Source organism: Ursus maritimus, unplaced genomic scaffold (genome assembly GCF_017311325.1).
Source record: "Ursus maritimus isolate PB19 unplaced genomic scaffold, ASM1731132v1 scaffold_32, whole genome shotgun sequence".
In the NCBI taxonomy this organism is placed as follows: Eukaryota; Metazoa; Chordata; class Mammalia; order Carnivora; family Ursidae; genus Ursus; species Ursus maritimus.
Genome location: NW_024425786.1, coordinates 11,237,427 through 11,262,261, shown reverse-complemented (window position 1 = coordinate 11,262,261; position 24,835 = coordinate 11,237,427). Strand labels below are relative to the sequence as shown.

The 24,835-nt window shown below is 45.8% G+C and overlaps 1 protein-coding gene and 1 long non-coding RNA gene across 5 annotated transcripts in view; one reads left to right on the top strand and one right to left on the bottom strand.

Moving 5' to 3' along the window:
- The first annotated feature begins 215 nt into the window (after window positions 1-215).
- LOC121106416 lies at window positions 216-16,316 on the top strand. The gene is made up of 2 exons (XR_005839039.1): window positions 216-1,638; window positions 10,079-16,316. It is a non-coding gene; the product is annotated as an uncharacterized LOC121106416 (long non-coding RNA).
- Window positions 16,317-18,569: 2,253 nt separating this feature from the next.
- LOC103666625 (protein DDI1 homolog 2) overlaps window positions 18,570-24,835 on the bottom strand; it is a 34,625-nt gene continuing 28,359 nt past the window's right edge. For 2 of the 4 annotated variants that reach the window (XM_040645818.1, XM_040645819.1), the window contains one exon: window positions 18,570-20,776. In XM_040645818.1, the coding sequence (XP_040501752.1) occupies window positions 18,885-20,776 (1,892 nt within the window). In that variant the 3' untranslated portion in view covers window positions 18,570-18,884. Of the gene's footprint in view, window positions 20,777-23,308; window positions 23,372-24,835 lie in introns of all 4 variants that reach the window. The other 2 variants (XM_040645820.1, XM_008694690.2) reach the window with 2 other exon arrangements.

Genomic DNA, 24,835 nt, shown 5'->3' with positions numbered 1-24,835 from the left:
GGCGGCGGCGGCAGCGGCGGCGGCGGCGGCGGCAGGAACTGATGTCAGGCGGGGCGGCGCCAAGGCCGGCGGTCGGGCTGGGGCGCCCGCGCCCGGGGACCCGCCGGCACTCCGGCTCGCGTCCCCGGCCCCCCCGGCGCCCGTCGACCCCCCGCCCCTGCGGCCGGGGACGCCGGGGACCCCGGACACCCCCACAACCCCGCGGCCGCCGAGCCCCGGCCCTTGTCGGCTCACAGCCCCTCGGGCGGGGGGCCGCGGAAAGCCCCTCAGCCCGCAGACCTCAGGGACCCCCAGATCCCCGCAGACCTTGGGCCCCTTCCCCTGCCCTTGCCAGCCCACAGACCCAGGCCTCCCGAGGCTCCTCAGCGACCCCGAGCCCCGCCACCCCCTCCGGCCGGGGACCTCGGAGGTGCCCCCCGATCTCAGGGCTCTGGAGAAGCCGCCGCCCCCGCCGGCCAGAGACATCCCCTTAGCCCACAGAGCCCACCTGTACCTTCCCTTTCCTTGGCCGAGAGGCCCCTGCCATGCCCGGGATCCCGGGAGCCCCCCTCAATGCACAGACACCGGCTCCCCTCACCGCAGAGACCTAGGGCCCCTGGCTTTTGGCAGCCTAGAGACCCGGGCACCCCCACCCGGACCGACCCAGACACCCCAGCCCTCTGGCGCTCACTGGTTGCCCCGGCCCTCACCAGCCCAGAGAAGCCAGCCCCTCGAGGTTCCTTCCCTCCCGGCCCTGTGTTAAACTTTCAGGCCATTTCAGGTCTCTGGTGCTCCTCCCCACCTCCAAAACACACCCCCCGCACTTCCCCTTCGGTCCCAACACCCACTCTGATTCTTAACCCATATCCAATTCTCCAGTGGGTCTACCTGCCCTGGGGACCCCAACTCCCTCAGCCCTGAAACCCAACATAACAGTTCCCCTTATCCACACACACACCCCTCTCCAAATTCCCCTAAAGCCACCTACCTGCTCGCTTAGCTCATTTGGTCCCCAAATAAATATATCCTGAGACATCCATTAGTCCCTCTTTTTTATTCTTAAAAAAAAAAAAAAGTCCATATACTTTTTTTTTCACTTTATGAAATTGAGATATATAACACTAGTTTCAGGGCACAACGTTATGATTCGTTATTTGTATATATTGCGAAATGATCGGTACCCTTTTTATTCTTAAGACACCCCAATTCTCAACTTCAGCTCCCTATTTTCCCTCTTCTCTGCTCGGGCTACTCCTCCCCCAGCCTCCCAGACCTGGTCCCCTCAGCACCCTTAAGAAACACTGATTCTACAGCTTATCCTAGATGGACCTCACCCCATACCCAACCAAAAGATCCCTCTCCATCCCTTAGTTTCCCCAGGAGAGACCCAAGATGGTGGTAGTTATTTGTTTGCTTAAGATTTTATTTTCAGGTAATCTCTACACCCAATGTGGGGTTCGAACTTACAACCCCAAGATCAAGAGCTGCACACGCCAGTGACTGAACCAGCCAGGAGCCCATTGTTTTGTTTTTATGTGACTGGATAGGGGGACAAAATGATGCGTCAAGAAAAGGAAAGAGAACAACCTGAGAAACTGCATTCTATGGCCACTTCAGGATCTGGGTCAAGAGTTTTCGATACCGATGATGATGGTGGTGGTAAGTGTTGCGTGCTGACTATGTGCCACGCGCTGAGCTAAGTGCTTTACGTACATTCGTCTCATGTATTCTCACACAACAATTCCTGTACAGATGAGGGAAGCCATTTGCATCCCGAGTCAAGGATCCCTTTACATTTCTTCGCACTATTCTAGCAGGTGACCCTGTAGGGACTTGGGTTAACCTTTGAGGAAAAGAAGCAGAGTCTCTAAACTGAGGGCATTTCTTATTAGTACTGAGTTCAGGACAGTTCAGGAGTCAGGCCAGGACAGAATGACAGGTGCGGAAGAGGCTGCGGTCACTGGGCAGGTAGAGAAAAGGCTGAGAACAGAGGACTCATTACTTTGAATGAGGAAAGAAATAGTCACGCGTCCCAAGGTGTTTGTGAGCAGTCTAATAGCCCTGCTGCGCTCCCTTCCCACTGCACCCAGGCTGGGCTGCCTACAGGCCCTGACCTGCCAGACGCAATTCTGGCTCTTGAAAATCCATTCAGCCCAGAGTGGAACCTGCTAGCTTTGTGATTCTTCCTTGCTGTTAAACAGTAAGGTGTCTTCTGGGCAGCATCTTCTCCTGGGCACCGCCTTCCCATAAATGGCTGCTCATGGCTTGGGCATATGACGGCTTCAACGGGCGTTTGGGTTGCTTGGCTACTTACCTGTGATGGAAGGTGGTGGCATTTCTGCCCTGCTGTTTTCACCTTCACACATTGGGGGATGGGCACATTCAACTTTTTACAACATTAGAGGAACATAGAGTCTTACTGCCTACCAAATTCCTAAGGTGAGCGCCTGGGTGGCTGAGTCCGTTAAGCGTCTGCCTTCGGCTCAGGTCGTGATCCCAGGGTCCTGGGATAGAGTCCCATATCGGGCTCCCTGCTCAATGAGGTGTCTGCTTCTCCCTCTCCCTCTGCCCCCGCTCCCCACTCATGTTCTCTCTCTCTATCTCATGCTCTCAAATAAATAAATAAATCTATCTCTAAAAAAAAAAAATTCCTGAGGTTTGCATGGGTAAGTGGGTGGGAGAAGAGAGGCATATTTTAGTCTCACAAGACTTCTTGCAGGGAGCAGGAGGGGGCCAAGTGTGTGTTCACGTGCAGATAATTGCCCCACGCCCAGAGCTCAACTATGGAATTCATCCTTGCCTGTCAAAGACAAGGCAACTCGGGGGGCACCTGGCGGGCTCAGTCGGTAGAGCACGGGACTCTTGATCCTGAGGATGTGAGGTTGAGCCTCAGGTTGGGTATAGAGGTTACTTAAGAAAAAAAAAAAAAAGGCAACCCAGAAAAGAACCAAACTAAAAAGGCCCAGGACGCCTATCAATCCTGTTATAGGGAGTCACGGAAGCTCATCCATTTATTGCACAAGACTTCTGATCATGTGGCAAGTGCATGAGACTCTGAGGCATCAGCAGGCAAAAGCCTCACTTGACTCATGCTAAGGCCTCGGGCAAATCACTGGCTTAGTTTCCAAATCAATGACACAGGAAAAATGACTTTTCTTCCTCTTCTTTTAAATATTGTCCCAACCTGTCTTCCACTGCTCAACTCCGTCAGGTGAGGGACCAAGTAGGGTAAGAAGGCACATCATAGAGTCTACAGACCTGGCCACCCACCAGGTCTTCTTTACTCTTCTTTCCAAAGATGTGTCCTGCCTCTGAGACGGAAGAGCTGGGAAAAAAATCTGGCAGCTTTATCCTGCCACATCCTTCAAAGGTCATTGGACGGGATTATTTTTTAAAAAGGGGGGAACATGGGGTGCTTGGGTGGCTCAGTCATTAAGCGTCTGCCTTCGGCTCAGGGTGTGATCCCAGAGTCCTGGGATCGAGCCCCACATCAGGCTCCTCCACTGGGAGCCTGCCTCTTCCTCTCCCAAACCCCCTGCTTGTGTTCCCTCTCTCACTGGCTGTCTCTCTCTGTGTCAAATAAATAAATAAAATCTTTAAAAAAATAAAAATAGAAAGGTGGGAACAGGGGAATGGGTTAAATGGGTGATGGGTTAGGAGGGCACTTGTGAGGGGCACTGGGTGTTGTCCGTCAGTGTGGAATCACTGTATTGTACACCTGAAACTAACATTACACTGTCTGTTAACGAACTGGAATTTAAATTAAAGCTGGGGGGGGGAGGTGGAGGATAGTTTAAGAGACTAGTTCCTCCCTTACCCCTTAACTCAAGGCAAATGCATTTGTGTTTCTGGAGGAGGGAGGAAATATTTCCTTGACCATCAGGCTTGTGAAGCTGAACCCCATCTGAGAAGGGGAGATAGTGGGGGCTGGTTGTACCTCACAGCAGTGTTCCGGTTCCTAGAGTTTAACTCCAGCACCCACAAGTGCAGACAACCCACAGCTCTAGGACTGGGTAAATCAAAACAAGGCAGCTTTGCTACTGGGTATTTACCCCAAAGATACAGATGCAGTGATCCGAAGGGGCACCTGTGCCCCGGTGTTCATAGCAGCAGTGTCCACAAGAGCTGACTATGGAAAGAGCCCAGATGTCCATCGACAGATGAATAGATAAAGAAGATGTGATATATATATATATATATATATTATATATATATATATTATATATATATATATAATAGAGTATTACTCAGCCATCAAAAAATGAAATCTTGTCATTTGCAATGACATAGATGGAACTAGAGGGTATTATGCTAAGCGAAAAAAGTCAATCAGAGAAAGCCAATTATCATAGGATCTCACTCATATGTGGAATTTAAGAAACAAAACAGAGGATCATAGGGGAAGGGGGGGAAATAAAGTAAGATGAAATCGGAGAGGGAAACAAACCATAAGAGACTCTTAATCATAGGGAACAAACTGAGGGTTGCTGGAGGGGAAGTGGGTGGGGAGATGGGGTAACTGGGGGATGGGCATTAAGGAGGGCACGAGATGTAATGAGCACTGAGTGTTATATAACACTGATGAATCACTGCCCTCTACCTCTGAAACCAATAATACATTGTATGTTAATTAATTGAATTTAAATAAAACAAGGCAGCTTTAGTTGAGGTGATTTTATTTTATTATTATTTTTAAAAGATTTTTAACTAATCTCCATACCCTACGTGGGGCTCGAACTCACAACTCCAAGATCAAGAGTCACAAGCTTCACTGTCTAAGCCAGCCAAGTGTGCCTAGCTGATTTTATTTTAAAATGTTGACCATTCAGGGGTCCCTGGCTGGCTCAGTCGGAAGAACACAGGACTCTTGTTTCGGAGTTGTGAGTTCTAGCCCCACGTTGGGTGTAGAGATGACTTAAAAAATAATAATAAACTATTTTTTAAAAATGTTGAACATCCAGTTCCTTCCTCATGACCGTCCAGTCAGCAAGATGGGTTGGTGAAAATTGGGGAAGTCCTTCAACCTCTTAGTTTAAAAGCCTCCAGCATCTTTGCATTGCAGCATCTGGAATGACATCCAGACTCTTCCCTATACGCCAAGGCCATAGCCGATCGGATCCAGACTCTCTCCCTGACTCATCTCCTCATCCTGGCGTGTGCCAGCCCCTGCCAACCTTCCGTTTCTCAAACCTGCTGGTGTGTTCACATCCGAGGGACGCTCTTCCCTGGTGTGGCAGGGGCGCCCAGCGGGTCACCCACATCTGCCCCCCCACAGTGACAGCATGGTAGCCGGGCACCATTCTAGATGACATCTCCCAGCCTCCTTTGTGGTAGGGATGGCTATATTATGAAGTGCTCTCTAAAGGAACGTGAATAGAAACAAAGAGATTCACTTCAGCCTGGGCTTCTAAGCGGGTGGCTTCTCCATGCTGCGTCTTCTTCCACCAGGTGGGATGACGTGAAGGGGATGTCTGAGTGACAAGATGTGAGTAGCACGTCTCCTTACATCACTGCAGGGAGCAGAGCTGCCCATGGACCAGGAACACTTGTCTTGGACTGTAATATAATCAAGATAAAAAAAAAAAAAACTTCTTTTGTAACAAATTATTGAGATGTTTGACCTCTTTGTTCCTTCAGCCCAGCCTAATATAATATATCCCAAGTCCTCACCTGGGAGGACCCTTCTCGTCAGGTCTCAATTTAAATGTTAGCTTCGCAGAACTATCTCCTTGATTGTTCAACATTAAGCAGCCTCTAGTCCTTCCCAGCATGCAAAACTACTAAATCTTTTTTAAAGATTTTATTTAGTTGTCTGAGAGCGAGAGAATGGGCAGGGGGAGCGGCAGAAGGAGAGGGAGAAGCAGGCTCTCCACTGAGCGGGGATCCTGACTTGGGACTCGATCCCAGGACCTGGGATCGTGACTTGAGCTGAAGGCAGACGCTAAACTGACTGAGCCACCCAGGGGCCCCAAAGCTACTAAATTCTTGTTGTGGAATTTATTACTACCTGTCACCTTGTTTGTTGTCACTCTTCAAAGAGACTGCTCTAGCGCTCGCTTCCAAAAGGACACACCTTTTCTCCGTTCATGCAGTGCTCCGTTTACAGCACCGGCTCAGGGTCTGGGACATGACATTCAAGGCTTGTTGAATCAATATTTTCTGATTACTTTTTAATCCGGTAGGGAAGCTGAAAATCTTTGTAGCTGGCCATAGAAGTAAAAGGACCGAAGAGAACTAGGACCCAATAGGAAGCTGCCTCTCTTTTTAAAAATTTTTACATTTTTTTTTTACAGGGAGAGAGCACAAGCAGAGGGAGCGGCAGGCAGAGAGAGAGGGAGAAGCGGGCTCCCCTCTGAGCAAGGAGCCAGACGTGGGACTCGATCCCACGACCCTGGGATCATGACTTGAGCCGACTGACTCACCGCTTCACTGACTGAGTCGCCCAGGTGCCCCGAAAGCTGCCTCTCTCTACACCTGATTTGGGCCTTTCCATTGCAGCAGGTAAAAGATGAGGAAGTATAGTCAAAGCCCACGTGACCAAAAGCTGAGGGGAGCTGTTTACCGACGTCCCAAATTAGTTGTATATGTGGGTATAATAAAAAGTACTACTTCGCATGGAAGCCTGCAAACTTACTAACCCCAGGATGTCATCTGTCTTTTAAAATTGACGTTAAACTCGGGACCCCTGGGTGGCTCAGTCGGTGAAGCATCTGCCTTCGGCTCGGTCATGATCCCAGGGTCCTGGGATCGAGTCCCGCTTCGGGCTCCCTGCTCAGCGGGGAGCCTGCTTCTCCCTCTCCCTCTGCCTTTCCCCATACTCGTGCTCTCTCTCTCTCTCTCTCTCTGTGTCAGATAAATTAATAAAATCTTAAAAAAAAATTTACATTGAACTCAAACTCAGCAGTCATCCTGGGCTGGACTCCCTAAGTCTGCAAACTGACCTCAGTGACCTCCCTGGGCCTCAGGCACAGTTCTGCTACGTCACTCCACTTACAGGACAGCCCCTTGCGACCTTGGAGATGAGACGCTGAAGCAGCATAATCGTGTTGATGGATTTACTAACTCACGACAGTGACTGCTGTGCACCAGGCACAGTTCTAGGCACTGGGGTGTAGCAGTGAGAAGGACAGACGGAAATCCCTACCCTCCCGGGCATACATTCTAACGGGAGAGAAAGACAGTCACCAGGGGGGAAATGCCCGTATGTTGGGTAGTGCTTAGCGCTACGGAGAAAAATGAAGGGAAATGACGGCGAAGGGGATGGGTGGCTTGAATTTTAGATAGAGTAGCCAGCCAGGGGAGGCCTTTACGGAGGTGATATTTATATAAAGACCCAAAGGACGTGAGCAAAAAAGCCATGAAGGTGTCTGAGGACAGGGCCTTCCAGAGGAAGGAAGTAACCATTACAGAGGCCCTGAAGTGGGCAAGACTGTGGTGAGCTCACGGAATATGGAGGGCAGGCTGGTTTAGGGATAAGGGAAAGGAAAGGAGCGGGGGGGGGGGGGGGGGGGGAGGCAGGGAGGTGGATAGGGGCCTTGGAGGCATTATGAGGATTTCTGCTTTTACCCCGAGTGGGATGGGGACACGTTGAAGGGTTTTAAGGAGAGCTGTGGTCTGGCTTTGACAGAATCGTGCTGGCTGTTGTACTCAGGAAGAACAGAATGTAGATGGGGCGCATGGGTGACGGTTGGTTGAGTGGCTGACTCTTGATTTCGGCTCAGGTCATGATCTCAGGGTCCTGGCATGAAGCCCTACGACAGGCTCTTGCTCAGCAGGGGGTCTGCTTGAGGATTCTCCCTCTCCTTCTGCCCCTCCCCAACAAATACATAAATAAATCTTAAAAAAAAAAAAAAAGACTTGTAGGTAGGCAGGGACAGGAGAAGGGAGACCCAGGGGAGAGGTGATGGGGCCTGGGACCAGGGCTCTGGAAATGATTGGATTTTTTAAAATTGAATTTTATTCACTTATTTGAGAGAGAGAGAGAGAGTATGAGCGGGGTTGAGGGGAGGAGCAGAGGGAGAGGGACAAGCAGACTCTGCCCAAAGCCACAAAGCGCGGAGCCCAACATGGGGCTCAATCCCACGACCCCAAGATCACGACCCCAGCGGAAATCAAGAGTTGGAGGCTTAACCAACGGAGGTGCCCCCAGGAATGATTGGATTATGAATCTGTTCTGAAGTGCAGCCAATAGGCTTTAGGATGGATGGGACGCAGGCTGTGAAGGATAAGAGTCAAGGTCTTAAAGCCAGCAGCTGGAAGAATGATGCTGCGGGTTGCTATTGATTTCCCAGGGAGGACGGAGAGGAGCAGGATTGGGGGTGGGGGTGGGGCAGTTCTGGCTCAGGCGCTGCAATTTCAGATACCTGGAGTCGAACAGGGAAAATGTTGGCTTTAAGTAATTTCCTAGGAGGAACCAAACCACCTTAGCTCTAATTTTTTTTTTTAAGGACACAATCCACATGTAAGGATTGGTTGGTATTGTTGGTTAATCCCATTAGTACACTAATGGCTCTGAACGAGGAAGCAGTATCTGGTGACAGTTTAGCCCTTTTATGTAAGATGGTAATAAGCTCTGCTTTCCGCGTATTTTGAAATTTAGAACTATGTTCTTTTTTGAACTCATTTATTTTTGTATTTCTTTGTATTTCTACTTTTAAATGAATATCCTACCCTTTTCTTACATTTTCCTCCTCCAAGCTATAGACGGATTCCTGTCACAGCCCTCCAATGCATTTACTTCCCTGATACTTTTTTTTTTTTTTTAAAGATTTTATTTATTTATTCGACAGAGAGAGACAGCCAGCAAGAGAGGGAACACAAGCAGGGGGAGTGGGAGAGGAAGAAGCAGGCTCATAGCGGAGGAGCCTGATGTGGGGCTCGATCCCATAACGCCGGGATCACGCCCTGAGCCGAAGGCAGACGCTTAACCGCTGTGCCACCCAGGTGCCCCTAATGTCCCACAATTTCTATGACTCTATCAAGTACCAGAAATTTCATTTCAAATGAAATGATTATCAAAGGATTAAGACCTGAAAAATGGTAACATAATTCTTACCTCCAACTAGAAATAGCCTTTGCTCTCATCATTCTTTTTTTTTTTTTAAAGATTTTATTTATTTTTTAGGGAGAGAGAGAGAGAGAGGGTGTGAGCGGAGGGAGGGGCAGAGGAAGAGGGAGCGGGAGAGACTCGGGGCTCAATCCCATGAACCTGAGATCACAACCTGAGCTGAAACCAAGAGTCTTAACTGACTGAGCCTCCCACGCACCCCTGCTCTCATCATTCTTATTAGATGGGCGAGGAAGTACAAGGGGGGGTATGTCTAACAGAACAAGGCGGGGTATGTCTACGCTCCTCCCCATATATACCAGCTTTTCCAGGTACATTGAAATCCTCTCAAGTAAAGGCCCCACAGCACAAACCACACACAAGGCAATGACTCCACATTGGTCAACACCCTAAGGTGTTTCCAAGTTACTCATGGATCCCCAAAATGGTTAATTTTAAGTCAGGTAATATTTTCTTTTTAAGATTAAGGTTTATTTGAGAGAGACAGAGACAGAGCGTGCGCAGAGGGGCAGAGGGAGAAGGAGGAGAGAAGCAGACTCCCTGCTGAGCTCGGAGCCCAACGTGGGGCTCGAGCCCATGAACCATGAGATCATGACCTGAGTCAAAATCAAGAGTTGGACACAACAGAATGAGCCACCCAGGCACTCCAAGTCACTTAAATTAAAAAAAAAAAAAAAAATCACACATTTCCAAGCTTAAGGATAGAAAAGAGATTGTCCTGTTACCCTCAACAAGAAATCCACTCTCAGTAGCTCAGAATGAGGGGTCTCAATTTGTGAATATATAAACGGGAATCAAGACAAGGCTCTGGGGGCCCACTGGATATTAGAAAATGGATATTCTTTCTGAGACAAAAACTGGGTTAACTGCTCTCTTCTTACTGAGCTCAGAGCTCGTCTACCTTTCTCTGCCTCTCCTTCAGCGAGGTGTGGCCAGTTTTCACTGATTTTGTGTGGGAAATGATAGGTACCGTTTCCAGGTCTGGCCTGTAAAAACCACTTGAGCTTGCTTCTCTCTTCCATTATTTTCCAGCTGAATGTTGAAGGCCGGGGCAAGCTTGGAAGCCCGGCGAAAATGGCGGAGCGGCTCAAAGCCTGTTGCCTGAACAACAGCGTGAAGAGTCCTCCTACCTCCACTGACTTGGACACACAGTGGGCTGTTAGTGAAGGAGAAATAAGGTTCTGTTGTGTTAAGCTACTGGTATTTGGGTTGGGTGTCTCACAGCAGTTAGCCTACCTTAATACAGAAATTCGTACTAATTTTATTCACCCTAAAAACCTAACAGAAGAGCCTGTCTTGGTGGTTAAGAAGGAAACGGATATACAGAGGCTGGAAAAATGGAGGTGCTTCTTATCCCGGGGGGGGGGGAAACACCTGGTAGAACTCTCCTGGGGCACCTTGGATGGTTGGCTACATTAACTGCATGGCCTGAAGCTCAGGTCTACAAGGAAAGGTTGAAAAGCCAGGTTAGTGTGTTGACTTTATGAGAAAGACCCAAGTTTAGGGAAGAACTGGCTTGTTGCGAGCAGAATTGGAAAAGGAATGGGGCCAAGAAACTTGGGGCCTTGAATTCAGGGTTGTTCGAGTCAATTTCCTTGTTCTGGACTTCAGATAGTAAGAGCTAAGTTTGAAATGAGCTTTGAATACCAAAGCCCAGTAAGACTCAGTCCTGTAGCAAAAATCATAGTATGTTTTTCCCATTCGAACCTATTTGAGATAAACTCAGATGCCCCTGAGGGCAGACTGGAAGTGAGAAAGCGAAGAAATGAATCATGCCTGAGGACTGTGAACATGAAAGAACCCCTGAGTGTGGTTACTGGCAATGCAGGGTTGACTGGAGCAAATAATCAGAAGCCCCTTAAGTGTTACTGAGCAAATTGTTTTGCCAAAGAAACTACAAATCCAGAGTTCAAAAGCCATGGACTCTTTCCCAAGCCTTCAGACAACCCCCAGTCCCCAGACCTGTGCGAGCAGTAAGCCAAGAGCTGCGTAACTCCCGAGGAAGGCACACCGAACACCTGCTGCAGGTGGGGCCACGGACGAAGAACAAGGGAGTTCCTTCCACAGGAGATCATGCGAATTTTAAGCAGAGGAACTTCCCCCAACCCCTTCACGATGGCTGCATTTCCCCTTCTTTTTTCTGAATGGGATTTGTTATTGCTATTTTTCTGTCCCTGAGTCAACATTGTGTGTGGGTGGGAGCACAGAACTTATCTCCAGTTCGGTTTGCTAGACCGTAAGGAGCCACAATCAGGACCTGAAGGGCAGGGAGATTCTGGACTGAGGTCGGCTGAGAGCCTGTATGGGGCCATCTTTTTGGGGGTGGGAGCTGAAGCACTGCTAGGTGACACCTCGCTGTACCACTCACCCTGGGCACACGAGGTTAGGTTTCCCAGCCTCCCTTGCACTTTGGTCTGGCCGTGGTACTGTGTTCCAGCCAGGGAAATGTGGGTAGCAAAGCGACACACACCATTTCCAGGCCTGGTAGAAAAACTTCCATGAACAGCCCTCATTCTCTTCTCCTGGTATGTCAGTGGGATGCTGGTGTCCAAGGTAATCTTGGAAGCCATGTGTGGGAGAAAAGCAGAGCCCTGGCAGCCTAGGACCCTGACTGACTGCATGGGGCGGAGCCACATCCCACAGTTGGGATTGCCCAACTTCTAGAAACTGCATTCAGCATTCTCAAATCCTTTACGTGACACAGTACTAGCTAATATCTAATGAGCACTTAGCATGGTGCCAGGTGCTGTGCTAAGCACTTTACACATATTAACTCGTTTAAACCCTACAACCATCCACACGGTCCCCATTTTGTAGATGAGATGGAGGCACAGAAAGGTTAGGAAACTAACCCAAACGCACACAGCCAGCAAGTGGCAAAGCGGCCTGGCTCCAGAGGCGGGTCTAACCCCCAACACCCTATCACAATGTCTGACCCTGCACATCAGCCACCCATGCAGTCACAGACGCACGTCTCTGACACGAGCAGGTGGCCGTGCCCCTGCAGTGGTTATCTGGAAGTTACCTTGAATGGCTTGGAGATACCCATTTCTTGTGAGGTACGGGCAGGTGGCTACAAATCACGGTGCCCGGGTACAGGTTATTTAAAGGGATAGGGAGACAGACAAGGACTAAAGTAACCATCTCAACTTAAAAGAAATGGATCAAACAAGTGTCTTATGATAAAAACTTTATTGTCTTAAATATCAAATGATTTACACATCACTTTTTCTTCAGAAAGTTCCTATTAAAAAAAGAAAAATAAAGTGTTTCGATTATTTAGGGCTGACTTAACATTTCAGTATGTGACAAAAACTCAAACCCAAATGCATCTAGTTCACTCAGCTGCAGACAGGTCCTATGTCCAGCCCCTAAACAAGGGCACAGTGCAGCCAACTGTGGGATTCCTGAGTTTGGTTCTCTTAAGTTCTCAGAGTTTTCCCAACTCTCAAAACCAAAGCACTATGGGAGTGACTAAGCTTTTGGCAAGCCTATTTTGCCAATCCGCCTAGTTTTTAAAGATGCAGTAGTCTCAAAGCTTAAAGAAAAGTCAGAAAAGCAATACATGAGCAATTGCGAGAACAAAAGGGAAAAGAAGGGTTTCTATTTGCTAAGATTTGCCAAAATGGCTGCAAAACTGGTAAACAAACCTTACACGAGAGCGAAGGCCATTAGCCCAACTTGCCATGAAGACGAGATTTTGAATAAAAACAAGCAAATCAATGTCCATTGTTGGTGCACAGTGAAGAAAGCAATATAATCAGTACGTTGAACTGCTCTGAGTGCATCACTATTTCAAAAGGATGATCGAGAGAATAGAGAATGGAATATAATCATTCAGAGAGAAAGGTCTCAGACAGGAGGCATAAACTCAGAAAGCTGTGGGGCCTTCAGGGAAAGAAAGAGAAGTCTGGTCAGCGTCAGGTAATCTCAGGCTGAAGGAATCTGGAAACCAACTGGCTGATCTGACTGCCTCTGGTAGGAGATGGAGAGAGGTCTCCTTCCTTTAAGCCACAGATGCATTCATTCAACGTTGTGTGTAAAGCAAGCTCCTGGTAAACAAAATTGTTTCCCATCAGACATGGATTCTCCCAGGGAAAAATAGCCAGCATGCCCCTTCCCGACGTCGGCTAAATGAGAACCCTCTTATGGTACGTGTTTAAAGAAATCCAGTTCTGTAAAAATTCTAATTTTGTGTTCTACGCCCCCACCCCAGGTCTTCTGTCATCTGCCTAACTTTTTTAGGTAAAAGAAACATTCTCTAACTCCTACACCCTTGAACCATTTTCTCTGTAGATTTCATTCCTTAAGAGTGTGCCCTGAAACTTACCAGCTATAGCCCTCTCACCTTTTATAGCCCCCAGAGGGTCTAGATTACCAGTCACCAATACACAACTTCTGAGTTTTCTGACCGTAAGCCTCGGAAGTCACTAGTACTCAGGTCCAGAAATTCTACCTGTATGCCTCAGGATTACAACATACATGATGACATTTTAAATAACGGGTTGAAGAATGTCCTTCTGATGGAGCTATCCTGTCAAAGATTTGGTAGAGCCTTGACTCCTCTTGTAAATCACCCTGCCCACCATCCGGTCCCGTCACTTGCTGCATTTTCTGCTCTAGATTCCCATTGCCACGTCTTGCACTCAGCTGCTTTCGAACAGCAACTCCTGCAGATTGTCTGCTAAGTCCTGTTGGCCCAGATGGTCAGTATTCCGGAGCAGCTGCGCTCAAAGGGGCAGCGGGGAGGATGCCGCAGCACACTCCACATCTCTGCCCTGCGTGGAAGGGTGTCCTGCTGGGAGGAAGAGCTGACTGTCACTGGTGCGTCTTTGGGATCATCTCCCATAATTACTTGCGCTTCTGTCCTGCCCATTTCCCCCTGTCCCCCGGGAGCATTTATGCTGATCTCTTCAAGTATTTCTATCAAATGTTAGAACATTTTTTGTTGGCTTCTGACTCTATTAAAAAATAAAAACTTTTTAGAGCAGTTTTAGGCTCACAGCATCTAATTCCACTTTGAGCCTGATTTTCCCAATCTCCTCTGAATTTGAACCAAATCTCTCCAATATGACTTTGAAAATAAAACCATGCTAACAGGCAAAAACAGATCTTGCTCTTAAAGCTAAAATTTATTTCATGTCTCCTTACTAGACAGAACTTCACGAGGGCAGGCTTCCAATCTGATTTAGTCACCCCTGTATCCCCAGTGCTCCCCAGTACTGGGCACACAGGCACTTAATGTTTGATGAATAAATCAATACACTTTTTTTTTTTTAAAGTAAACTCTATCCCCAATGTGGGGTTCCAACTCACAATCCCGAGATCAAGAGTTGCATGTTCTAACGACCGAGCCAGCCAGGCGCCCCATGAATCAATGAAATCTTATTCAAAGACTCACACTGTACAGCCTTCAACAGTACCACACACATTTTCTCGAACTCTGTCTTCACCACAATACAGATAGTGCAACAAGGAACATAATAAACATCTAGAAACCATTTTTTGGTACTCCCAATGCAAAAAGCCCTATTGTAATTCTTCTATCTAGGGAAGTCTAGAGATTTGGTGCAGGATAATTCTGAAATAACAACGAGGGTGAGTCTTAGGACCACTCCATGCATGGCCTCTATCTCAAGGACGGCCATTTTCAAACTTGCCCGATACTTCCACTTTTATTTCCCACCAAAAGGCGATGCTTCTGCTATTTGGAGAAACTAAGGCACAAGAGAAAAATCAAGTACATCAAAGGTTTACCCCTAAATTATTTATTCAATGAACTCCTCAGAACACCCCACAAACACTGCGAGGCCTCTAACGTACAGAACTTATGCCATGATTTTACATTTCTAGCTCTCAAGGAAACACTTCAAGTGTACTTTGCTGTTAAGAGGAACTGGAATTTTTACTCTTTCAGAAAAAAAGCGATTTTTATTTTATGGAACTCCTAACACAAAAGTTAACGTTCCATCTTCTGGGAAGGGAAACTCCTAATAACTTCTTTCTTTCTAGTTCAGCCACAGACTATACTAAGTCACCAAATTCAAAGGAGAAATCTGGCTTTTTGGTATTTGTGCTAGAGAATGGAGGAAGGCATGATCTAATTAGCTTCTCTTAGGATATGTTACCAGTGATGACAAGTTTGAAATACATCGCAGTTCGACGACCCCGCTTGCTCTCATTACAGGCGGCAAACAGGTCGGAAAAGGAAGTCAGGATGTACTGTAACTTTCCTGGCCAGTTATTTGCAAGGCTGTTTTTATATACATGGTGGGATAAAAGCCACCGTAAGTGAAGAATATATCTGTAGATACAAAGATTGTTTGCTTTTCAGTCTATGTAAAATTAACTGTAGGATATTTGTCAACCACACATGTCTATATACACATGAGCTGATGGTTAAACCAACTAAGTTTTTATGGCTTTTACTAGAGAGAGAAAGCTGTGCTAAGGGAAGAATAAGATTCCATTTTAACTAGTTATCATAAAATTGGTGACACACAGTCTCATACATCTTTCCGTTTTTATGCAACCCTCTCTTGCTGGAGAAATGCTTTGGGAAGAAACACATGGGTTGTGTCTTCCGTTAGTACATATGGAGACAAGGAGCTCTGGGAGGTTTCAGAGGCTCCAAGGCAGAACAGTTTTAACACCCACCCACCATCTACCCCGTTCTCTTTGCCAAGCAACTGGTTATCTTTATATGTTAATGGCTAAGGTCCAGACTGTGGGATGAAGGCTACTGGCTGATGTCTGGAGGCCTAAACAGGTACAGGTGGAAATCATTCTTATCAGCTCCGATGGGCAAAATCTACAGCCTAGGCACAGCTGTGTGGTCACCGAGCACATTGCTACACATGTGAATCGACTTAGGGTAAAAACTGCAGAAGTCGTACAGGATAATCTTCTCCTCTCTGGTGAATAAACAGAGACCACCCTTGGAGGTGAGCGCTGACCACAGAACCGTCCATTACTGGTTGTGGCAAAGAAGCTGTCCAGTAAAGTGGCCCATTATCGTTTATGGCTGACCAGTATCAGTTTTGTTGGCAACTGGAGGAGTTCACAATGATTTTATCTTAAGAGAAATTATCTTGAATTTCTTCACTTTTTAAAAAAAGTGTAACTTTTTTTTTTTTTAAAGTAATCTCTACACCCAATGTGAGAGGCTCGAACTCACGACCCTGAGATCAAGAGTCGCATGTTCTTCCGACTGAGGAAGCCAGGCGCCCCGAATTTCTGCACTTTCAATAAAACTGACAATGAAAGTTCACTGATGTCATGTTCCTTAATTCCCTTTGTGTTTTAAGAACTGCAAAATTTAAAAATGATTCAAAATCCTAACAATGTCAACAACTTCACTTTCATACAAATGATGGAACGGGAAATAAGGTTTTAAAAACTGAAAGCAATTATACATTGAAAAATAAATGATGAAAAAGGCCAAGGATATTTGGCAAGTGGGTTCAGCTCATTCATTCAAAGCACTCCTAACAAGAATACATGTACAACTATAGGCCTATTCAATTTTCTTCTAAAAATAAATATACATATGTAAAAAGCTATTATAATAAAACCTTTTCCGGCCTGATACTCTATACTCCACCTGGGACTGATTCCCAAATCTCTGCACTGTGAAACTTGAGCGGCCAAGCCTCTGAGCAGTGTGCCACTGCCCAGACAGAAGTCTATGAGGCCCATCTTCACGCAGAGGCCTTTCTGGAAGAGTCTGTTGTCATTGATCACTTCCCCCACCTCACATCAACCCCACTTCACGACCCTAAAGATTTATAAGCTTAGAATAAATTCCCAATTACCACCCATAAAGCAAATACAGGGGCCATTGCATTGCTACTGGATTTTGCTTCAATCATAGCACCAACTACTTAATTACAATCACAGCTCTAAGAGTCGGTTGACAGAAATCCTATATGCAGTTTTCTAGTGCATCTTACATCTTTGGTGTGGGGCAGGCAAAAGGATCTGCAACATGTGACTGTCTAAAAGAACATCTTAAAGACAACCTGGCTGACCCGCTGTTCCGAGCGCCCTCTTGAAAACAGTAAACCACAACTCCTTCCGTCAACCATCTCCTAACTTCAGAGATCATGATGAATCTATGTGACTTTGCATCACATCACTAAAGTCTCAAAACACACATACAAACACCACAGCAAAAGGAAAAGAAGATGGAATAGGGTAGAAGAGAAACGTCTCTAAGTGCCCCCAAATTAAAATTTCAAAAACTCCTGAGATATGAGCCTCCGTTTTGATTGTGCTCAATGACTCGAATTTTGATGGAAAGAATAAGCTTCCAAAGAGAGTAAAACTTCAGACAAAATCATTTAACACTAAGTTCACGAATCACCCTTTCAAAACATCTGTTTCAAATACACTGCGAACCAGAACTTGGAATCGGGAGTCATTCTCAAAATTCTTTTCAATAAAACCAAGATTTCGGATTCCTGCTAGGTACGTAAGAGAGTTTTATTTTCCAGGAAAAACTACCTAAAATCTATCCAGTAGGATTATTGCACAGTGGGGCCCATAGGACAATGGTTTCCAAGGGCTAGTCCTCATATAAAAAAAGGCCACAATAAATACATCTATATACTATGCCCCACTCTACCTTGACATGGTAAACACAAATATGATGCATCTTGCTTTAAAAAAGAAACTCCTGAGGAAAGAAAGGGATGGAAATCTCTACCAAGGCCACTTGAGTCAGAAACTGCAGTTACTATTTCCGGGGCCACAAAGAGACTGACCATTCCAAGCACCAAGATGAACCAGTGACAAGGTTATCCCACTTCACAATATTTCACTCAGATCACAGCTCAACCTGAGCTTTGGAGGAAGTTCTAGCAGATGAGCTTCAAAAGGAAATAAACTGCTGGCGATCAAGCCATTAGCAGATCTTTAAGTCCATCATTAATCACTAAAGATTGAGGTGTGATCAAGAAGATGCCAGCAAACCCACTCTCTAGTCAAGTCCAGTGTTTCGGCCATTTTTCATTCCTAGTTCTTCAAACATCACCAAGACGTTTGCAAATGGAATTACAGACTCTTCCCTTTTCTATCTGGGTAGCACCATGTTTCACTTTGATGTTGACTCCCCCACCCTCCCCACCAGTGTCCCACCCCAAATACATGGCAATCCATGCAGCAGCCTATGATGCACAAAGCAGCCCAAGCTCTAAACCTTCCCACCTCATCCCATAAAAAGGTCACATCCTAACCACACAAATAAAAACATACCACTCTAGGAGATATTATTCAATTACTCTTCAACTTCCTGTTGTAACTGATGAATCATCAATACACAGAGCACTAAGTATAATTCCAAACACCAAACCATGTGATCCAGTTTGTAAATGGACAACTGAGCCAACAAGCCATACCTTGCCTACAGCACAGACACAGCCAAGATGGGAAGCTGATCGGCTTTTAGCTGCATGGGTGGTGGGAATTCTCATGGCTTCTGCTTTTTAAAGCATTCACTCTCATTCTAAAATGGTATGCTATACACGAAACCAACGATTTTATTCCAGAATACATCATCTTAATGATAATAAAAAGCTTTTGTATGCACATACTGCCAATACATTTAAAAAGGCCCAAATTTTAACAAAGAGAATAGACAAATTCATCAGACAAGAGATAAATTACTTTGGCCGAAAAAAATCTTTAAAAAAAAATCTGGCTCAACATTCTGCTTGCAGGTTTCTATATATACTGTATATGTGGTGAGTGTGTGTGTGTGTGTGTGTGCGTGCACGCACGTGCGTGTGTATAGCTTTTTTTAAGGGAATGGAGTATGGTCTAGCCCCCTTTTCCATGGTTATGTAGGAACTACAATGTTCTTTGCTAGCAAAACAAGAAGTGCAAGGTCTGCATTTCCACCAACTCGATGCAAAGCCCCAAGAGCTTCCTGCAAAGTGAAGCCGGCACGGAGAATGCGGTCAATGTCTGCAGCGGGAAAAATTAATGGTGAAAGAATGGAGGGATTTGATGATGGCTGGCTGGGAGGTGGTTCAAATTCAAGAAGTGGCCCTGCAGCTTCAGGACAGACATCTTCTCTGGTCTCAGGCCTGTCTGGCACTGGCTTCTGTGTGCCCTGACCCAAATCTTGAACCAGTATGAAATTGGACAAGGACTTCGTTTGCTCAGAAGCGTGACTGACTGCATCCTCCTTACCTGCTAAGAGTTTGGGTGGAATGTCTACACCTAAGGTGCAGTGTGACTGGTTAGACGTTTTAGCTGAGGCTAGAGTGGCAGAGCTGCTCTCCTTTCCGGATTCCCTAGGCTCGGGGACACTTTCCTTATCCGTTACCGGGCCATCGCCCGGATCCCTAACGGTACTATTTTCTACTGCGTCTACTCCAGCACCATTTGAAGTGTCTGTTAACTTCTCTGCCCTCACCGATACAGATATGGTCTGATGAAAGGTGACCTGTGAACGCTCTTCATTCTGGGTAGCTGTAAGATGCTCACTTCGGGTCCATCTTTCAGAAAGGTCCTTAGTAACTGTTTGGCCCTCAGTTACCATTTCGGACTGACAGATAACTTCCCCAGATGTATTTTCTGAAGCTGGTTTACTACTAATGACCAGAAGTTCATGGAGCTCCTTCAAGGCTGCTGTTAGAGACGAGCCAGATTCCTCTGCGAACTCCACGGAGGGCTGAGAACTGCCACAAAGATTTAAAGAGGGGGAGCAATCCCCATCTTCTTTACTTGTTCCAGACATTTCAACATTACTGTCTGGGAGCTGTAAATCCTGAGTGCAAACTGAATTACTCAAAATTTCAGACGAAGGGTTACATTTTGATGTTTCTACTTCCATCAAGGGATTCTCTAAGGTGCGAGCAGATGCGCTGATGTTCTTGACACTGGCATGCTGGCTGTCTGCTGAATTAAGCACAGCAACTGGGGACTCTTCAACTGTATCTACTTCCATAAGTGTTTCTGAATTTGAGCAGCCAAAGCATCCTGAAGGTAGAATATTTTCCTCTGTACCTGGAAGGTCCACATTCTGTTGTAGCCCGTCTTCTTTCATTGTTGTTTCCAAATCAACACTTCTTTGTTGATTCTGTTGCCTTTCTCCAAGAAGCTCCAAGTCCTCTGTGTTACAGAGATGTTCTTGGTCATTTAGAGCATTCTGATGTCCAACCCCGTGCTGTTCATCCCCTGGTTCTTTGTGCTGCTGAAGGCCATTCACCTGACGCAGATTCTGATTTTCTGGATGCCACCCCTTTTCACCCAGAAACCCCTGTGGTTCTTGCACCCTGGTAGTTGTGACAGATACACTGGTTTGCTGTCTTCTGTGGAGATGAGATCTGAGGCCCTGGGTGCTTCTTTCAGCAGGTTTCTCCACATTATCGGCAACGATGGCTTCTTCGGAGGAATTCTGCAAAGGCATGGCTGGACTCTGGTCTGCCGGAGCACTGTCTGCTGAAGAAGCACTATCAGAAAGGTCCTGCAGAGGAAGATGTTCTTTCTTTTCGGAGGTTATCTGGAATTCAGCTGAAGCCTTCAAAGCCTTCACAGCTTTAGGTTCGATGCTGTCGGGGTCACTGGGCTTGATAGGGCAGACTGAAGCAGAGACAGAGTGAGCAAGACTCATAGGATTACCAATCTCAGGACTCTGTCCTGAAGGATGGGCTGGATGGTTAAATCCATCTGAAGTTGGTAATGATGACATTCCCAGTGAGGTAGTTTCTTTACCGCTTTTCTCTAAATGGAACAAAAAGGAAAGGAGATTATAATTAGCAGGTTACAAAGGCCACTAAATTATCAGATGATACAAATCTAAACAGGACAGAACAAAATCAGGTCCTTAAGCTTGGGTTTGTCTTAATATTCACAGACTTATACAAGAGCCATTCTCACTGGGGCAGACAATTTAACATCACAGCATCAGAGTAAGAGGCAGGTACGTTCTTAATAAAACATGTGCACTCTAATTCCGTATTTTTCCTTAAGTACCATTAATAAACATCCACATAGTGGCTGGGTTAGTGCTGAAGACTGAGGGACATGATGTATCTTTATTCTCAGTGGGTTCAGAACTCTAGAAGAGCTTCTCCAAGCGTGTTCCATCACTTGCCCTGAAATCACCTTGCAACGCTTGCTAAGCACGCACATTCTGGGGCACCTATCCTTGCGAGTAAACCCACGAATCTGCATTTTCAATAGGCTCCTCAGGTGATTCTTAAGCATGTTACAAATTTTGAGGACCTCTACACTGGAACGATTCTCACGTCAATGCACTTTTAGTGTTTCAAACGTGAACACGAAGGTTCTAAATGACAAGTCTAAATCCAGGTAAATCTGGAACAGAGTGGGAATTACAATGAGAAAGGAGAATACGCTTGGGAATCTCCAGAGGACAGAGAAACATTCTATTCAATTCATTTCTGTCCAAACTTCCTGAAAATCAGGATAAAACTACACGAGTGTGGAGTCAAAGAACAAAAATAAAGCTAAAGGTCAAACAGATTAATACCAATCATCACCTTACCAAACAGGGCAACTTTAGAAAGGATTATCAGTTACTTTATCACACTAACATAGTACAACTAAGTGAGAACATTTAAGTACTTTAAGGGCATGGTAGCGGGGCAGTCCTGGCAATGGAAGGAGATAGTTCGTAACAGTTTTTCGCTAGGCAATGACAATTCAGATAGACTGCAACTGACGGAGCGCTCACAGGGTGGCAGGCTCAACCACCACCTCACGACACCATTAATCATCAACTCCAACCCTCCTTTTGCCACCGACTCAGTTAAACACGGACCTCTACACAATTACCATACGATCTTTAATTGAATGTCAAAGGCTGGTAACAAAAATTACTTCACAATACAATCTATTAGGGCAGATGTGACTCAAATGCTTCATGCTGATGAACACCCAAGGTGGGGGGCCTGATCTTAAGAAGTCATGAAGCAATCCAGTTAGGATTCAAAGAGCTCTGAAATCATTCTACTGCGACACTGCTTAACAGCAGGAGACAATAAAGCACTAATGAGGTCAGGAAGTTACAGACTTCTTGCAAAACGATCTTGTACCTCAGAGGTAAACGGGAAAACAGTATTTACTTCAGTGCAAATTATATCCATTAGTGCCTAGAAACACAGCTATTAGTTTTATTTACCAATCCCTAAGGCTGACTCTGAAAGAGGTTCAACTGCGAGTTAATGCCAACAGAAAAGATGCGTTACAGTGAAGTACCCATGTGAGTGGCATGGGGTATGTGATAACGGCCTTCTGGCACTGGCACGCCAGTTAGGACAACTGCATGCGGTCAAGGAGGACATGGCCTCCATGCGTTTGGTACTCCCTATGAAAGCAGCGTATAGTCCTCCTGTAGCTGAGATGGTGGGTCTCACTGGTCTAAGTCCTAACTGTAGGGGAGCACTGGGTCAGTATGACAGGATAGGAGACGGGGATGAGGACAATGGATAGTAAGACTAATTAAACATGCCTACTTTTTTACCCCTTTGTAAGGAAAAAGGAAAAAAGGAGAAATTGAGTGCTAGGTATCTAATTACAACCAGCCTGCAAACCCCTATAAGTCCCAGGTTGGTAGTTTAAAGATTGTCTTTCCTCCTCTTGAGAAATCAGCGGATATGCTCAGGCTGCTGTCTCCCAGGTTTACACTCCAGGGAAACGGGGCAGAGCACCTCCAGGGGAGAATCTGTCAGGCTAGGGAGAGACAGAAGAGCCAAGCGTCAGCTCTTCTTTCTGGGAGAATAAAACCTCAATCCTGCCCATGTTAGTGAACCTGTGTCCCTAGACAAGTCAGCTGGTCTAGGCTTCCACTTCTTCCTCAGTGGACTGGCAATTTCTACCCGTCTCTAACTCTAGGCAGTTGTGTGCGATGCTAGGAAAAAAAACCTTCCAGGTTTTCAGAAGAAACGGACTCACGAAACCGCTGATGGTGTAGGTATCCCCAAGGACAGTGTGCTGTGGTGCTGACATTCTTGATTTGATGTATTCGCCATGGCCAGATGGGCCCTGTTTTTCCTGGGATTTCCCTCCCCTCCTTGGACTGTTCCAATGGTTGAGAAAACTTTGCATAGGAAATTGTGCTCAGATACGTACGTATGCCAACACACAGATGCATATACAGGCTAGTTGTAACTAGATTACACAAGGTGAAATGGACGGCAGCGGCTAAATTCCAAAACTGCTGCAGATACAGAGACTTTCAGACCACAGACGATAACTGGATGGAAGGCTTAACGTGGTGTCTATAAATACCTGGTCTGGGGCCCACTCCAGCTGCAGTACACACACACTACATGCATCATGGCTTCTGACGCTCTGTTTGAATTAGGAAACAGACAAGCAAACTTGGGTTAACAATGCGAACCACACGGCATGCAGGGTTTTGTCTCCATTCCTCTGTCACCTTTACAATCGGGAACTGGTAGAGTCAAGCTTGGGGAATGTTTCTGCAGTCTGGTTGGTTTAATTCTCTCACAATACATAAAGCAATGTGTCAACTTCAACAGATTTTTCAATAGAACTTGGAAAGAAATGAACTTCACACACCCACACACATGGAATTCACGGGCAGACATGTGGGACGGGTGGAGAACAGCAGACTCATAGATGGAATCACACGGTATGGAAATCTTAAAGGTGAGCGAACACTTGTAACAGTCACTTTCCAAATTTCCTTCTCAGTTGAGATTTATTTTTAAAGAAAAACAAACCAAACTGGATTATCCTGGCTTACCTTTTAGCCAGTTTTTAGAAGACATATTAGATATATTTCTTTTTCCATTGATAGAAAAGATAAAGACACTCTGGTATAAGGTATCCACCAGTTTTTAGCAAAAATACTTTCACCTACTATGTCCAGAGTTTTGATTTTGAGGATACTGGAAGTCAGTGTTCCAAACAAACAGGACCTGATGTAGAATTATTTCGCTATTTAAACATTATGAAAATTAGCAAGAGCCATATATGGGTCAGTAACAAAAAGGCGCATGGGCAAAAAACCTACTTCCTTTTAATCCTTTTAAAAAATATTTTTATTTTTTCATGTTACTTTTAATGTCCTTAGAGTAATCTCTAACCCCAACGTGGGGCTCAAACTCATGACCCTGAGATCAGCAGTCTCGCGGTCTACCAACTGAGCAGCCAGGCGCCCCTTTTCATCCTTTCAATTGGTACATTCCCGTCACTATGCCTGAAAACACCTGTGGTTTTTATTTTAATTTCCTAAACTTTTTATTACAAGAAGGTAATTACCAAAGAGGGTAACTGTTAGTAGGTTAGAAAGCATTGCTATCATCAGCTAGTGCTTCTCAAATAAAAACACCAAATTGTGGGGGAAAATAGAGACTTCACAAGATGGTAATACATCTTCATTTTATTAATACCCACTATTATGACTAAGCTGACAAGTTACTAAAAACAGGTAAAACCTTCTAAGTGGGTATGTCAAACTCAGTCAAGCTTGCCTTGCAGGGAAGATTAAAACTATTAATTTAGTCTCTGGTTGTTCAGAATTCTCCCTTTCCTGCAAAACAGTTAAGTCACAACCAAAGCTGTACTTTATATGTAAAACTCGAAAGTGCCAAAGGGTGTGGTGGAGATTAGGGCCAATGCCAGCGTGGGAAACTCTGTCTGCAGCCCACACCCATTTTAAAGAGGCTTGGGGCTAGATATCTGGGTGTTCTCTAAGTACAAACACTGGCAAAATCTGGCTGCTTATTTTTTAAAGATCCTATTTTTTTTTTGTCTTTAGGAGAAAGCTACTCACTGGACTTGTAGCTC